At 33.9% G+C, this 17,937-nt stretch overlaps 1 protein-coding gene across 3 annotated transcripts in view; it reads right to left on the minus strand.

Moving 5' to 3' along the window:
* Window positions 1-201: 201 nt before the first annotated feature.
* The window catches only part of LOC145984181 (UDP-N-acetylhexosamine pyrophosphorylase-like), a 61,970-nt gene continuing 44,234 nt past the window's right edge, over window positions 202-17,937 (minus strand). For 2 of the 3 annotated variants that reach the window (XM_083117677.1, XM_083117678.1), the window contains exons 4-12: window positions 15,806-16,010; window positions 14,954-15,129; window positions 12,790-12,962; window positions 11,120-11,313; window positions 9,905-10,045; window positions 8,181-8,366; window positions 5,951-6,007; window positions 5,322-5,435; window positions 202-1,909 (exon numbers count right to left, since the gene is read on the minus strand). In XM_083117677.1, coding sequence (XP_082973803.1) covers window positions 1,714-1,909; window positions 5,322-5,435; window positions 5,951-6,007; window positions 8,181-8,366; window positions 9,905-10,045; window positions 11,120-11,313; window positions 12,790-12,962; window positions 14,954-15,129; window positions 15,806-16,010 — 1,442 coding nt within the window. In that variant the 3' untranslated portion in view covers window positions 202-1,713. The remainder of the gene's footprint in view (window positions 1,910-5,321; window positions 5,436-5,950; window positions 6,008-8,180; window positions 8,367-9,904; window positions 10,046-11,119; window positions 11,314-12,789; window positions 12,963-14,953; window positions 15,130-15,805; window positions 16,011-17,937) is intronic. The other variant, XM_083117679.1, reaches the window with a different exon arrangement.

Consider the following 17,937-nt stretch of genomic DNA (forward strand, 5'->3'; position numbering starts at 1 on the left):
CACTCCTCACTTCAAGAGTGTATGCAACATCTGCTCCAAAACCCTGACTTAAACTAAATTGAAATACTAGTTGATTGCCATTTTTCAAATATGCTGCATAAAGAATGTGTTCTAATTATGATTATTGTTGTGTCAAGTTCATATAAACTTCATTTGGTACTTTCCCTGACTCTATTCATGGAAAAACTTATTTTGGTTAGAAATAAAGCAATGTTTATAAAGTTAATGTACATATATATATCTTTAATCAAAAATTGGAGAATGAAAAAGAAATAAAGGCATCAGATAATACAAAGCAGTTATATGAATAAAAATGTATTTACACCTACAAACCCAAGATAAAATAATAAAATTTAAGAAAAAAGAATGCAAGAAGAGCTAAACTGCTAAATATAGTGCAAGTGAATCTCACTTGACTCACAAGGAAAAAGTATATATGTGATCATACAAAGATATGTTACATAAACAAGAGTTAAAATGAAATTCAAATTTTGATACAATATTATCAGTCCTAATGGCATTGCCATGTAATCACAAAATATAAACTGGTTTGAACCACAGTTTACATATCCTTGCCTATAAGGCAAATCTTATTTTCAGTTCCACCACATATTTCATGGAACAGCCCTACACCCTCCTTTTGCATGTAACTATATACACAACCATTTCTGGTGTCAAAGATAACTAACATCATTGAAAAAATATAAAATTTCTTTTCTCTATAAAAGCAAAACACTTCAGTCCATTGCTTACAGTTTCACTGATTTAACAGTGCTTCGAATCCTTAAGAAATTTTAATTTCTTCTCTGCAGTGTCATTTGAAAATGCCATTCTAACTGCAAGTGTAGTAAGGTGCTTAGTGTGTTTCATTCATAGCATTGACAAATTAATACATAAAGGATAGGTGGACCAACTGAAAATTTAATTTACTTTGATAATTAACTCTAAAATTAACTCCATCTAAAAGTCCAAATTAATAATTTCAACAATCGTAACTCCTATTCTATTACATAGGAACATGGTGTACAATTTACAATATTTACAATGTAAAATATAAAATACTTTTCTACATGGTATCAACTATGTACATGATCCCAACTTTGTTATAGAATTTATACATAAATTATAACTTTTACAAAAATATTATTTAATTGCACATTTTTAAAACAATTCATGAGGAATGTGATTCAACATTCATCAGAACTTTACTATAAAGTAATAAAAGATTTTAATACACAACAAATGACTACATACATTCCGAAATATAGGGAAATAAAGTCAATAAATTATTATTTCTTTTTAGTAACATAAATATATGAAAGGATTCAAGGCTTATGTGCAAAAAACAAGATAATTTAATATATTTGTCTAACAAAAGTTGACTGTCATGGTTTATGGATATACTGCCAATTCAATGAATGACAAATAAAATTCTAAAAATATCAAACAATGATACACTCTTTATCCTGTCACATACACATTCATACTTGCATTCTCACACTCTCACACATCATATTTTACACCACACATGTATAATTTTATCTCTCAATTAAATGCCATGAGTATTTTAGGAATTTTCTTCTGTTGAATCAATCTGTGTCCCATTTCTTTGCATGGCATGTGTGTGCTGTGTGACATTGCATTGTGCAGTCTTCTATAAAGTAAAACTAGAAATAAGATTTTGGATTTTCATAGGAAGCACTTGTAACTCAGTCAATGGTTTCCATTCATACAACCATTTGCAATTATCTTGCTCTCCTTTGAAACATCTTCTTCTGGTGCATTCAAAGATATGGGGAATGTTAACTTCTTATTTTTCACCAACTTGTCTAGACCTTCTCCTGCGTATGACACCAGTGGAGATATTTCACACACCACGGGCACTTTCCACTTGATGAAAGATTTTTCTCTGTTGAAAAGTGACAGAAAAGGCATATCAATATTTCCAAGTTCAAACAATGTCTAAAGGGCAGCTCAAGGTAAAATATTCATCTGGGTGAGGTGGATTTTGGCACCCCCCTACTTTACACCCTGCCCCCCAATTACTACCCTGGTCCCCCTTCTTTCCATCTTTCTCCAATGAAAAACATGACCATGTTACAGATGTAATTAGGAAAAATAATAGCCTTATTTTAAAGTTGCTTTAGGAGTTCAAGAGCACATTTATTGTAGGTATGTGTTTATTTAATACCCACATAATGACATAAAAATAACAGTAATATCTCAGCTTAAATTGCTACTTGATTTTGCAATATAGTTATTACCTTATATAACAGTAACTTCAGTTAATTCTTGTCAACAACAAATCCAACTCTTTTTAAAACAAATAGCCATGCACCTGGTGGAGGCATATAGTGGTTCGGATTCCACTTTAAATTGTTGGTCCAGTCCCGATTACCCTTTCTGTGCATAAAGGAGACTTACAAATAAACTCAAACAAACAAATGGCCACTCTTATGTAATCAGAAATTAGGTTCTGGTGCTAATCTAGGGGGATGTCCAATTTTGCACCCCCCCAAAAGTGGCACCCTGGGTCACCTGGCCCTTAAGCCGCCCTTAAATTAAGTAACCATTTTGTGTAAACAACTATATGTACAAGGTCCAGTGGCAGCACCAGAGGGACAGAGGAAGAATGCCCCTCTCCCCCAGAAAACAAGAAAACAAAACAAAAAATATGGATTTTTGCATTCTCACTCTTCATCTTCCACTGTCACTGACAAGGTATAAAGGAAATAGTGATAGATAGGTACTTTTAAGATGTGATGACCTATGAACATTTGGCCAAAAATACATATTGACAGTGCTTTAGGTATGGCAAAAATTACATTGACACAAACAAATATGGCATTTGTCAAAAAGGCAAACCCTGTAGCAATGTCAGAAAGTCACATGGAAAGAGCAATCTATGACAAAAGAAATTGGCAAAGTGAAAATGTGACTCATTTGAAAGTAACTTTGAGGAATAAGGCATCTTCTTACCCTTCCCAAAGACCTCACAGGGCAGCAGCGTACCATTTACTCCTTCCAAAATATCTAATCTCAGATTAAACAACTTCCATTATGAGTGAAATATAGTCCTATAAAAATTTTGTAAATTTTACCTTCTCCAAAGTACCTACATGTTTAGTATATAATCTTAATTAAATTACTCTTCAGGGCTATTTTTGCTTTGTTCCATTAGCATGTGAATATTTCTGATGTACAGTAATAGTTTCATTGAATTCTAATTTGTTTGTTTGTCCTATTATGAATATCTATCTTGCCCCTCAGTCATTATTTGAATTCACACAGCCCTCATTTTTCTGTTTTAGCTATATCATTGTCTTCAATAGGCATCTCTTTCACTTTTGCAATCTAACATCACTCTCCGCCATTATTGAATTTTCTTTTTCAATCTGCCCAGATATTATTATTATTATTAGTAATAGTTTTGCTCTAAAATGTGTATCCATCACTATTTTCTTTATAATAATAATAATGACAAGAGCAATAATGTAATAATAATTGCATTTTGTGTTGTGCTTGAATAAAATAAAAGAATTTGATATTGGAAACATGTGATAGAGTATAAGGTGCATTTGTGGTTGTAATATTAATACATACAATTTACAATTATAACTGTGTAGATATATTATAGTATAGAGTCCATGCATTTTATACTGGAAGTAAAGTTTAACTTTGTCACAGAGTAAACTAAAAAAAGGTAATTTTTAAGCCTGGTTACTATATTATTTTTCAACTTATTTAGTTTTGTGTTTAGTTCAGATACTTTGGTTTGTTGTAATACAATATATGAAACTATAATCCAATTCAAAACAGAGAAAAAAGCTCCCTTGGGCCAAACATGTTGAGCATTTGACTCACAAATATGCCACCAAAGGTTCCAGTTTCCTGGCATGGGTGTTTCTTTGTGAGTGTTCATTCATTAAGTCATTTAATCATCATTCATCCTCGTCATTGCAATTAGCCCAAAGAGGCAGAAAAGTGGCATAAGAAGTAAAATAAAAAAGCAGAAAAAACAGGTTTTGTACTGGAATATTGAGAGCTGACTTTCCAAAAGGTGGCTGGCACAATATCCTATCATATATTTGCCTCAAAATAATATATAACCAATTGCAAAATGTGAAATAAATGTCTAAACATGAAATATAAGGTTACTGGAAGTATCCAAAATTCCAGGTCATTAATTAATTCTGTGGTAAAATGTGTAATGGAAAATGAACTTCTAAAAACAAAACTCTTCATGAAGTTGAACATTTATAAATATTTAGATTAATTTGAAATTACTTCAAAAATACTCCAGAATCTGTCTTGGCAGGAATCAATAACAGTATCCCTTGCATGTGATTGCTCAGCATTTTCCTTTCTTACTAACAATGCCTTTAACACATATATATTCCATCTGTGGTTCTGTACTATTGGACAGGAAAACCATCACAAAAACAGAGAATATTGAAGTACTCACTTCCATGCATAGGCATAGGTGAGGTTGGAAATTTTTTATTTAGCATTAAAAATGCATGCTTTGAAACTAATTTTGAGATTTTTTACCATTTTAACAATAGAATGTCTTGTTATTACTGAACACAAACCTATGTTTGTGTTTCTTAGGAAATATATATATATATATATTAATTCATCAATAACGTGTGTATCAAATTGACTAGGATAAAATATTAATCTCTAGTTTTAAAAGGTTGATCCAGAATATTTCACTTTGAGTAATTCTGTATGTAAAATAATTTTGTGCTCTATGTGGAAGCATGTTTCCAATAATACCACACTCTCTGGAAGTATGAAATTGAAAACATTCTAGGAGAAGCAAAGTTTTTCTCTCTTGTATTGTGGCTTTCTTTGCTTAACCCTTTTGTATCCCTCCCTCCTTCTCTTCCCACCCTTTTCATGCCATATCCAGAAGAATCCCACCTCGATGTGTATGTATACACTTGAAAAAGTACATGTATTTCAGATCTTCAGTTTAGTTCAGTTTATTTCATGATTTTGTTTATAAATCATTTTTGTATGAAAACATCTTTTGATAGTATATTAAATGTATTACTAAGTTGGTCTATAGGAATACAGGTACTGAACATATAAATTAGCATATCAAATTTACATTTTCAAATTGTATAATTGATGACTGTGAAATATTAGTTTTGATTATTTTTATTTTAGAAATTATTTAGTAATATGTCAAATATGTAGTTTATTTCATTTTATATAACTTTGATTTTTATCTATAATTTACTTTATTGTGAATTTTTATTACAATATATGCAGGTGCTGATCTAATGTGCTCATTTGCCCCAAAAACCACTCACGTATTTTCAACTTCTGTAGATTTAAAACAACAGAAGCCCCGTCCAAAACTACATCTTTGTGTTACAGCTTCGAAGAAATATTCTGAGCTATTGTTTTGGGTTGTGTTGGACCTCCTAGAAAATGAAGGGGCACTATGATGATTACACAAGCAAAATAAAAATAAAAGTTAATTGTCATCAGGCAGTTATTTATATTAAAACCTGTCAACTGAAGTATTTTTTTCATTTTTCTGAAAGCATGAAAACAACGATACGTTTGGTACAGTAAGACAAAGATTAACTGCTGCCAATCACTGCTATGATGAAGCAAAACACATGTATCCAAATTATAAACAGATAATTTGTTACATTGTCAACATATTGTAATATTTATTTGTACTTCAATAATAACAGTTTTCAAGTAAAAAACAAATGTAGACTATGAATTTATTTATTCAATCTACTTTTAAAATATGATTCAAACCAGGAATTGAAATAAACTAGAGAACTGTGATAGCCATTACATTCCTTCCTTCTGTAAAACAGTTTCTTACATTTTCCTCTAAAAGTGTCTTGAATATTCCTTTTGTGAATGAATCACATAATAAACAAATTATACATTTGGAATGATAGATAGTAAATCTACTTACATGTCATTATTATTTGTCTCATGGACAGTACCATTTTCCAGCCCATTGAGACCAGAGCTGCAACAAGAAAAAATAACATTCAAGCAAGCAATTTTCTACTCAAAAACAGAAAACATGTCAAATTTGTAGAATTGTATACTCTTGCAATGTCTTATTTATTCTTAATTTACAGCTGAAACATTTTAACAATTTGCTATGGATTTCTATAACTTCCTAACTGGGTAGACATATGTCTGTCCATGATGTCCTTGATGGGATCTTTGCAAATATATAGAGGTAATAATGGGTTGAACATAATAAAATAGTTCTTTGAAGTAGTGCTACCACAAATAGTTCTATGAACAAATTATGCAATAATTACTTCCAAAATATTGTAACAGAGCATTAATTTAAAATATTTGCTATTATAAGTGCTTATTTGTAAAATATTATATTCTCTCGCAATGTCCTATTTTTCTATACTAAAATGCCCAGGATAGATTAGAACAGCAGCATGAAATAAAAGTTAAAATAACAATAAACAACTAAAATTGCAAGCAAAACTTTTGAATTCTCTAAGTTGTTATCTCATTTTGAGAAGTATTTTCACCTATTTATAACTATTCATTCTCCCTGTATATGTGCAGTGCCTTTCGTGGCCGAGGTGGTCGTGTAGCAGCAGCTATCACAGGGAAGTAAGATCGCATCTGCTGGCAAACTGGATGCAACATCCACGTAACTGAAACTGCTAGCTATGTAATGAAATAAACTCGTACAAATACATTGACAGTTCACAATTAAAATGAGCACATACCTTGTTACAAGAGGTGTTGGAAATGTTGTCCTGCTTCCACACATTTATGAAATATTTATAGGAAATTTTCACTAACACTTATCAGTTCCTCTTCCATTTCTCTCCTTATATTTTCTTTCACTTCTTCTAATGTATGGCTTCAGGTTTAAAAGCTTGGTAGCTTGCCACGCAAACATCATGAAAATGTCTGTTTCTTGTGCAATGCACCAGAGAGATTTTTGAAGAGTAACATCATCTAGTTTCTGCTCAGTAAGCACACGCCATTTTACCCTTCACTTCTTATCAAGAACAGACCCTGATTCCCTAAATTTGTTTACAAGTATCCAAACACTGTCTCTGTGTGAAACAGGAACATCTGGGAATTCTGCTGCAAAATGCATTCTAACTTCCTTCCCTACAAGAATTCGTAATGAGTTAAGAGTAGTACATAAAAAATCGTTGTTCTATCGTAACGATCCATAGTATCTTTTCATTATTATGGACAACGAATTCCAACTTCCAGTCATTCAACCATCGTTTTCCAATCAGGAAATATTCAGAAACATCACAGGAATGCAGTGTCAGACAGCACTGAAGCTCTTCCTGGTCATCAGCGGTAAAAACATGTAAACAGACAAAATCCAGGAAGACGCTACAGCCCTGACTGTGCATTTGTTTAGTAAATTGAATTGCAATAAATGTCTGGGAGGCAGAGAGTTTGGGGTCAGTTCTAATTCAGTTATTGAGGAGCAAGTTACGATTGAATAGAGAGAGAGGAGGAGGTTCTAGGGAGAGTGTGTTAACGTTAGTCGCTAGTCAGACTCTACGTACAGTCACAAGCATAACGTCTCCCAGCAGATCTTCAGTTGGAGTACAGAGACAGGTATATCCTTACATTACCCATGCTGATCCAGTCTTTAGGGGTGTGAAACTGAAGTGTCATGTGTTGCCATTCAAATGTGTAAATTTAGTACCTCTAGCGCCTTACCACCAAGCTCACCACGAGCAGAGAGTGCTTTACCATCAAGGATGAATGATGATTAGTGAGCTACATTCCCAAAAGATCCCCCCCATACCTAAGGGTATGAGACGCTATATTGTATGGATAGCATGTCATTATTCGACTGCAGAAAAGCACCAGTAATATGTAAACCAAGACAGAACAATCTAAAATACTTGTTAACACCTTAACACTTCACAAACACCTGCAACCAGGACACCAGCTATCTGGATACTGAAGCACTAACGCATCCAGTGCCAAGGTCAGCATACAGTACAACTTTTGGTCTAAATGCCAGCAGATGCACTCTTACTTTCCAGGTTGCTAGCTGCCGTTCTGCAGCCAGCTCGGCCGTCAAAGGCACTGTATAATACAGAATTTAATCAAATGTAGAAGCCTACTGTGATAAATAAATTCAAATAAAATGACAAAAATAAACAAGCTAAATAATAACATACCTTGAAAAAGGAGGAATTTCTGTCCCATCTTCATCTACAATCTTGCCTCCAGCTGCTGCAATATACCTATGATGCAGAGAATACAACGCTTGCCTTGCGGTAGTTGGGGTGTCCTTTTTAGCTCCATCTGCATTCTTCAATGGACTAAATTCATCTTCTCGAATTACCTCCCACACAACAAAGTTTCTGCAAAATTGTAAATGGTTATTATGTAACAAGAGCACGTTAAATTAATTTAATTCACTCTGTAGTGGAGTAGTTAGTACAGTATGCTATGAAGCCAGAGATCCTGGGTTCGAAACCCACCCTGGGCATGGGTGTTCTTTGTGATATTCCTTCATCAATTTCATAATATGACCACTCATCCTCATCTTCGAGATTAACCAAAAGTGACAGAAAAGCGAAGTAAAATAAACTAAATAAATCAATCAAAAATCAATCAATGTTATTTTCATTCATTTTGATTTCATTTAAACAGTTCCAAACAAAGAGATTTATATTTTATGAAAGATTTTCATCATCTTCTGTCAGCTTAGACTGCATATATCTAGAAACTTTGAATGCTTTCTAAAGCTCCACTGAAATCCACTGCATAGATGTCACATCTGACTATATGTAATCTTACTACTATTCCTATCCTGGACCACCTATACAAATTTACACCACAATGGACTTAGAGTGAAATGACAAGGCACCATTCCATTCTAATCCATTACAAACTGAACAGGACACTAGGACATAGCATGTATCACAAACTCACTCGCATCAATCTGTACTTAAAATCATCCATTGCAGTAATCAAGAAAAATATATCATCTCTACATACATAGCATTCAAACAGAATCAGACAGCAGCAGAAAAAAAAAGCAAGCTGAAGAGAGTTCTATCCTGCAACTACAAGACAGCCACCAACCAATACAACCCATAAGATATGAAGTCCTCAAACACTGGAAACCCTTCAAGAATTATTCATCATTCTTATCCTCTGATATTCACAAAGCAATGACCCTATATCTGTGGTTTATGGTATAGCTTGCAATTAGTTGCATAAGAAACTTGCATCCAGATACATCAGGTCTAGTTGAAGATGTTGTTAACAAAGCATTGATTTCACCACAACTGAAATCATCACCAACTTATTCAGTTGTTGGAAAGTTGTCATCACAAGAAAGTGTAAAATCCCAGGTTCGATACCCATTGAGGCACATAGTTGTTCGGATCCCACTTTAAACTGTAGGTCCAGTCCCGATTAGCCTTAGTGTGCATAAAGTGGACTTAAAACACCAAATCAACCAATCAATCAACTAAGGAGAGACACTGGCCTACAACTGAATTATGCTTGGCTGGTTTTACTCAATCAAGAACTTGGTCAGACAAGAAGATGTTGCACCTCAATAGCTAACAATCAATGTGGCAAACACTGATTTTTTCCTCACAAACCATATATAAACCAGATTGACAACAAAACTTCAAGTCCTTGAAGATTATCTGCTTTACCAGTTACTTTTCTTTAATTCTTCAAGAGCATTGCAAATCAAGATCTTAATTACTATGAATCATCAATTAAGTTTTTCATTAAAACTTTACATGTAGAATGATCCAATTTTTAAAATAGATCTGCATAAAAGGTTCCTTAAAGAAATTAATAATTTGAACTTTATGACAAGACTAAACTGAAAGGCCTTTCTAAATGAAAGTTGCATATTTGCAGCTGAAGTACATACCGTGAAAACTGAAATACATCAAAAACAAACTTCTCCATTTTGATTCCATTGGGTTTTTCTGGTTTCACAGGTTTTCCATTTTCATCAATGAATGGAATCTTTTTTTCGGCTATGTGGTGCTTCAGTTCCCTTTCATGCTCACTGGAAATAAATAAAATAATGACAAAAATAAACAAATGCAATAGATTTCAATGGTCCAAAAGTAACCATCTCACTTCAATAATATGATACACCTCATTCATTCATATGAGGAATGACTTACTGGTGTTGCATATGTACTGTTTACCCCATACATTTAACATCCCCCTGATGTAATTAAATTAAACTTGTTAAAATGGCAATACATGTAGAATTGAACTTTATGTTACCAGAAGCACACAATAACCTAAATTTGCTTTCATGTGAGCAGCTAAGTAATGGGAACATGTAAATTGCCATTCATATGTGAGTACGTATTCTTATTCTGTATTTCTAATGGCTTTTCAGATATTTGAGGAGGAATTTTGTTGAATGTCCTCTCATTTTGCATTATTAAGAACTTTCAGGGAAACATCATTTTTCAGTTAGAAAGCCTGAACATATGTACAGTATATATATTTTCTCATTCTATGACAAATTAAACTGTTTACTGTTTTATAGAACAAACATTCAAATTCATTTAACACTTTTTGAGCTTTATGTATGAACCTCATATCCTTTAAAATTTTAATTGACAATAATCTGGTATTTCTTAACAATAAACTAAGTACATGGCTGTCACTTTCACAATTATGAAAAGTATTGTCAACATTTGCATGGCATTCAAAGATACAAAACATTACTTGCACATTTGTTAAAATGTTTTGTTCCAAAAGATTCTCATACTCAAATATGTTCACGCAACTTTTTCATATGTGTTATATATTCTGTGAAGTGACTCAATTTTTTTTTTTTTTTGGTTCATCTTGTTCTGGCTTTAGAAATAAAACTTCTAGTTTCCAGTTCAGTTCGGCACATTAATTTTTATGCAGTATCAGGTTTGAATAATGGCTTAAAATTTAACAACATTGAATAGGTTTACATTTGTAACTTTATAAAATCTTTAAGAAAATTTTTTGCTGCAATTGTAAAATATATATAATTGGAAGAGATAATGAGTCTTGGTTTGTCAAGTATACTCTGTCTAGTGAGGTGAATCTAAGGCACCCCTCTCGCTGCTAGTTATTATATACTTACTTGACCACTCTCTGCAGAAATTTAGTAGTGAAGAAATGATTGCAAATGTTCCCAGCACTAAATGTCAGTCTTCCATCCGGATTTCTCTTCTCTGCAAGGTGTGTGGGAATTTCGCTGTATTCAACTACTTCATATAGGCCATCTAATTTGGAAACTACTCCCACAGCTTCTGTTGGAAATTCTTTTTCTACAACCTAAAAATATTAGAAAAGTTTAAGAATAGCTATGGTACAGTACATGAAATCTGTATTTAACTGGCAAAAGATAAACATATCCCATGTCCATTGCACTATGCCAAGAAGGAACAGGGGTATGGGGAGAGGGTAAGGCCCCACATATTCTCTCAATCACCACCACCATAGTAGAGATGTGATCAGCACCGTGATGCAGCTACCTATACTCCTTAGGGTTGCCCCCAGGCATAGAGGCTGGATGAGCCTCAGAGATGCTCTATCAAGGATCTTAGTCATAAAAATTCCCAGATGAGATCACCCACCACAGAAATCAAAACTGTGTCTATCTGGCAGTCAGACACCCTGCTGGATGGACAACCATGGCTATCATTTAAGTATTTATTTATAATATCCGTACCCTAGAGTTTGAGTTCACTTTGAAGACCAAGGCTTGTCACATATTCTTCCTTTTTCCCTTAAGTTTCACATAGTTAGGGTTTGAAGCATAATTTTAAATTTTCCCATGCTAATTGAAAATTGAATCAGCTATTATATTTGTTCTCAAAATGGTACATCAACACTGAATGTGCAACACCCCTAAATGTAAACTTTCACCTTTGTAACTTTTGAACTCATATTTTGTATTTATTTGCATCTAGATGGCATCTGCAAAATATTACAAGAAACTAATAGTGTAATATAAATCTCTAACATGAGAATTTCTGCAAGTGAAAATTACAGATGTATAGAAGAGACAAAATGAAGCAATTGATATTTCATGATTTGGTGATGTTATCACTGGAGATCAAAGGATAGTGTCAGATTTACAGTATAGTCACATGAAGATTGTTCATGATAAAATCATGATAAAACATGCATTATCAAGATGGAGCTCAACAGATCAGAGATACATGCTGATGCTATGTTGGTTGGTATGGTATGACAGACATCAGGTGGAATGCCCAAAGTAAACTGTGATTTGGAGTAAGTGATGAGATTATTTGCTGGCTAGTTTGACTACAAGGAATATATTCACATGTAATCTCCTTTCTGGTGATTTCTGGAGTTCCCAGTGGATAGAAGTACAGTCAGCTGCAGTCATTGATTGTAGTGCTGTGGCTGTTGATTTGGTAGAAAGGGTGATTTCTGAGTTTTGGTTGGAGGAAAATGAGGTTGAAGGTTGTAAAAGTTTCTCCAAGATAAAAAGAAGTCAGCATTCAACACTAGTGGGAGCATATTTTTTTAAAAATCTGTTCCCTATCATCAATCTTCATCTGGCTACACTGAGCAGTCCAATTCGATCATGAATGATAATGAGGCCTGGCCCCAAAATATCAACTGCTTCTTTTAACTCATGGGTGTTTTCCATTTCTTCTGACACTCTTTCCTTGTGGAAATTAAATACCTGACAATGAATTAAATTTGTAGTAATTACACCAGCTACAATTTATAACTATAAACATTGCTCGATTTCACTAATTCATAGAAAAATCTTACCTTTGCACCACAATCCGATCCTTTTGAAATGCAATAACCCATAAATACAGGGTCAGCTAATTTCACTAGAATGTTATCTACACAGTAGACATGCAGGTATTCAATTCCTCTGTCCAGCAAATCATCAAGAATATTGTTGTCTCTCAGTGCCCTGTAGAGACCACCATTCCCATCTACAAGAGAATGATATAAAAGGCACATGGATATTGTCATCTGAAATCGCATGCATGTAATACATATATTTCAAGATATTACAACCTACTTTCCATCATGTACATAAATTTCAAATAGAATGCAGAAAAATATAAATGTGTGCAGATAAATTAGAAGGGGACCAAAAGAGGGCCAGACTGGCAAAATTACAATAATCTTTTCAGTAGATTTTCACTATAGCACAGGGGTTCCTAAACTTTTTCGCTTCAGGGTGCCCATAGTGTTTCAAGATTTTTCCGTGTTGCCCAAGTCAGAATGTAGGCCTATCTAACACTTGCAATGCTCAGTAGTGTGGTTAGGTTACTTGCCTTAAGTTAGAAAATAAACACATATTTCAAATTCAGAAACATTTTATGTGTAAAACAACGTTTTGGAACAATCATATCATTTCAGTGAAAATACTGGAACATTTCACGGCACCTATGTAAACCAACCACAGTGCACCAGGGTGCCATGGTGCACACTTTGGGAACCACTACTATAACATAATAGTGCCATGATGTTAATATCTCACTGGGATCATCAGTGCCAATGGCAATTTAAAGAAAGAACTCGGGCCTCCCCAGTTACATAGTGGTAATGCTGTTGCCTTGTAATTAAGAGATCTCTGGTTCAATCCTCAACAAAGGTGTGTTACACAGTGGTTTGAATTCCACTTTAAGACTTTAAAATGTAGGTGAAGTCTCAATTAGCTTATTGAGCACCAAATAGACTTGAAACAAACACAAGGGAAGAGCTCAGAATAAAATTTTCAGAGCTTAGGTCGATGATGGGCAGAGGATTAATAGGGGCCACACACTCTTGTTTAGCAAATGCAACATGTTCCTTCTCACAATATGGTTTGGTGCCACTGAGACATAGTGGTGACTTAAGCTGAAGTGTGATGCCTGAGCAAGCAAGAGCTAGGACAAGTGAACTTTTGCTTATATCTTGCGATTCCCACCTTACACACATACACAATATATATTATATTATACTATATTATCTTACATATATATAGATAATAAGTGAAGATCTTGGTAATTTTGAGATATATTAACTCACAAGAACGAAAGTTTGCCAGAGTTAAGACAAAGATTTACATAGCTAACCTGTTCTCAGATTTATAGCAAAATAAAACAGATACTTCATTGGGACTATTGAGATTAGCAACTCAGCCAATACAAAATGTCAAAATACATTTACAAAATGCCATGTTATTAGAAGATATAACAGGTCAACCTAAGAAAGTAATTAATTTTCATTACCACCAATTCATTAAGATTCAAAACACGTCGTCCTGTTTGCAAATTGTCCCAGTAATTCAAGTTCATAATATTGTAAATGGTAATAATGGTACAATTACATACCAGTCAAAATATTATTTAAAAAGAAAAAAACCTTAGGGGCTACAGAGGCCAGCTGCTATTTTGGTGGGGGTTGGGAGGGGGTTGGCATATTCTGCCACCCCTCTAGTATCACCACTCAATGTGCAACAGTGATTATTACAATAAGTGCATTTCAATATTTGGAAAGTTACTTTTTAAAAGTAACTGAGTTACAATTACTCATTTTAAAAAGTAACACAGTTATACAGTTACCATGAAGGTACATTTAGGGGATGTGGGGATAGGGCCCCACACATTCTCGATCTCATCCATTTTGGAGGTGATGTGATCAGCACCATGTTCTGGCCACCTTCATCCCCCACGGTCGCCCCCAGGTACCCATTGATTTGAGGCTGGGTGAGCCCCAGAGCAGCTTCATGTGGGAACAAGACCGGAAAAATTCCGACCTTAGATCACCCACCTTGGGAATCGAACTCTGGTCTCCCATGTGGCAGTCAGATGCCCTAACACATTTATATGATTCCAGACATTGATTGTAGCAACATAAGATTTACAAAATGAGGAAACAGTAAGACACTGTAGAATTTAAAGAGAAAATATCTAAGCTATATAATTTGATTTACCTGGAGCTCTTGCAACTTTGTATTTCTTGTCCAAAATTATTTTTCCAGAAAATGTGAAGCAAGGTAGCATTCCCTGCTCAAATACTTTGATATTTTCCTTTTTCAGTCCAAAATAATTGTGTCTGGCAAAGAAGTCCATTGTTGGTTCTTTGGTATGTTCGCTGGTCATGATGTACCTGAAAAAGTAAATGAAATAAATAAATATGAGGATACAATAAATGCAGATCAAGACACAAAACTGAAATCTTTTGAAAAATTGACTCATTAACTAAGCGATTTTTCAATAATGACATATCAAAGACATATTATTCATGTATCAAGAAGATATATCAAATACTTCTTTGTGGCAAAATAACAAGTTAGGTAAGTGCACCATGTTTAAGTATTGTCAATCTACTCACAATTAATCATACATTTCTTGAAACAATAGCTTCATCGTTTCTTTTTCCTTATACAGACTAAATGCCTCAAAGTCAAAAGAGTTATCTTCTGAGATTTGAGTTTTGCTTTAATTACACTTTATGCACAGATAGGCTAGTCAGGAATAGACCTACAGTTTAGAGTGGGATCCGAACTACTATGTGCCTCCACCAAGTATCAAACCTGGGACACCTTAGTTGAGTTTTCTTCTACATGTCTCTCTAAGATGTATTGATCTTTAGCTTGCATTTCTTAACATGTTACTTTTTATGGAAATAGATTTTTTCAGCTACCACTTAATAAATTTCTGAATCAAAATAAATGCCAAATTTTGGCTGCAATGATTAAAACTGATTAAGATATTCATAATGGTAATAACAACAACACTAGCAGCAGTAGATAGTAGTGGTAGAACAAGCAACCAGTAATTACCATGGTATTGTGCCACGTCTTCCTATCCTTTCCTGTACAATTGTTTCCAGTCTTCTGATTCTTTCTGCCTGAAGCTGATACAAGGTTTTGTGGGAAGGCAAATCTACATCATACATTCCTTTCGGATGTGAAACGCCCAATCTTGTGCCTTGTCCACCAGCCAGTAACAGTACTCCAACCTTGCCTTTGGATATTTCTTCCATTCCTGAAATTTTATGAATGAACATAAAAATTACCAACAATTCCATTAGGTTCTTTTACATTGCTTTGCTGCCACTTTTGGCTAATCGCAATGACATAAGAATTTGAATACTACAGTCATTATAAACATTATAAATAGGACTACCAATAGTATGTGTTGAAACGTTCTTGAACATGATTAGTACTAATGGAAAGAAATAATTGCAATGGAATGAGTACTTGCAGGTTTATTAATTTAAGATGTAATTAACAGTTCATAGCTTTAATATGTAGATGGTTATTAAAACCAATGGTAGTGATACTACCTTTGTGCATTCCCAGCAGAATAGAATAAGGGAGCTCTACAGATACAGAGCTTAAATTGCTTGTGGTTTCCAGTACGTAAGGTTTTCAAATATTAGAAAAACTCTAATGAGAATTTAATGATCAGAACAACATCATTGACATTGAAGGAAATAGGATAAATTAAGTAAAAATAATATGCTTGCATGTTATCTCCACTGTGATTAATACCACAGCAATGGTAAAGGTGGAATTTTTTGTATCTGTGCTAAAACATTGGTCTTGAACTCAACTTCAAACCCTAGTTGCTGTGACAGGAACACTCCTGCTCCAATATTTACATTACACGAGTTAAATAGATCACTTTGCAAAATATTTTATGCACTGTTAGAATTGTGGTAATTTTTTATTGGTCAAAAATGTTTGCTTGACACGACACAAATAAGGATCCTTTGATTAATGAACAAGTTCTTCAACTACAATATCAAGGTGTTTCATTGATTTCATATTAAGATTCATAAATGGAGTTGTGTATAGAGAATATTAAACCATTGTTCTTTACTTCATGGTAATTTTCATCAGAGTTTTCAATTTTATCATCTGCAAAAAAATCATATCTTTTAAATATTACAATTGTCTGTGGGGCCTTAATTGCTACCACTGATTAAAAGATTGTTTTTAAAAATTAAGACAAGATGAAATAAGGAAGATAAAAATTAGAATCATGACCACATGATAAATGTCTTCAATTTCCATGTAAAAGTAAAGGATATGACTAAAAGTTTGATCAGTCTTATATAATGTAATTTTTTCCAGAACTTGACATTCCTCTATCTACAAAATCTGTCAAAGCAAACGATATTTCTCAAGAATAAAAAAAAAAACCTTTATCCTTATTTATGATATGTTTAAGACTAAAATTTATTTCCCGTAAAATAATCATTTTATAATTTAACTTAAAGTAAAACAAACTGATTACATCCTTCTCTATCGCCAACCTCCATGGTGGAGTGGTTATCACAGTGTGCTGTGACACCAGGGGTCCTGGGTTTGAATCCCAGCCTGGGCATGGGTGTTCTTTGTGAGTGTCTCTTCATCAATTTCATCATTTCCACTCATACTCATTGTCACAATTAGCCAAAACATGGGAGAAAAAGTGACACTAAATAAAAATCAAATCAACATCTTTCTCTATTCAAATTTTACAGTTTGTTTCTTATGCTTGTAACTCTGTTAACGTTGATGTCCAACCATATGTATAAATAGACTTTGTAAAATTGTCTTAATGTTCTGATTTCATCTCTTACTAGCAGGGCCGCCGTTAGGGGTGTGTGACGCATGCCACCACACGTGCAAGCGAGATTGCATTCGAATAGACTAATAGAGGAAAGAGAAGGAAGAAAAACATAATTCCTGTGAAACGAAAGATTCCACCATAACAAAGTTGATTTCTCGTAACGTACAACAGTGTCCATTCTTGTGAAGCCATCAGTCAGAATTCACCGACAAGGAACAGCGACGTATTTGTGAATCCAACTTTCCTCGATTTCCTGTCATATATTATTGCTCGACAGAGGACAGGCACCATGAAATGGTTGTTTGTCTACTTCAAGCTGAGGGACAACACATTCGATGGTGTGCCACCCCTC

The sequence above is a fragment of the Lepisma saccharinum genome, chromosome 2 (genome assembly GCF_977018435.1).
Source record: "Lepisma saccharinum chromosome 2, izLepSacc3.1, whole genome shotgun sequence".
NCBI lineage: Eukaryota > Metazoa > Arthropoda > Insecta > Zygentoma > Lepismatidae > Lepisma > Lepisma saccharinum.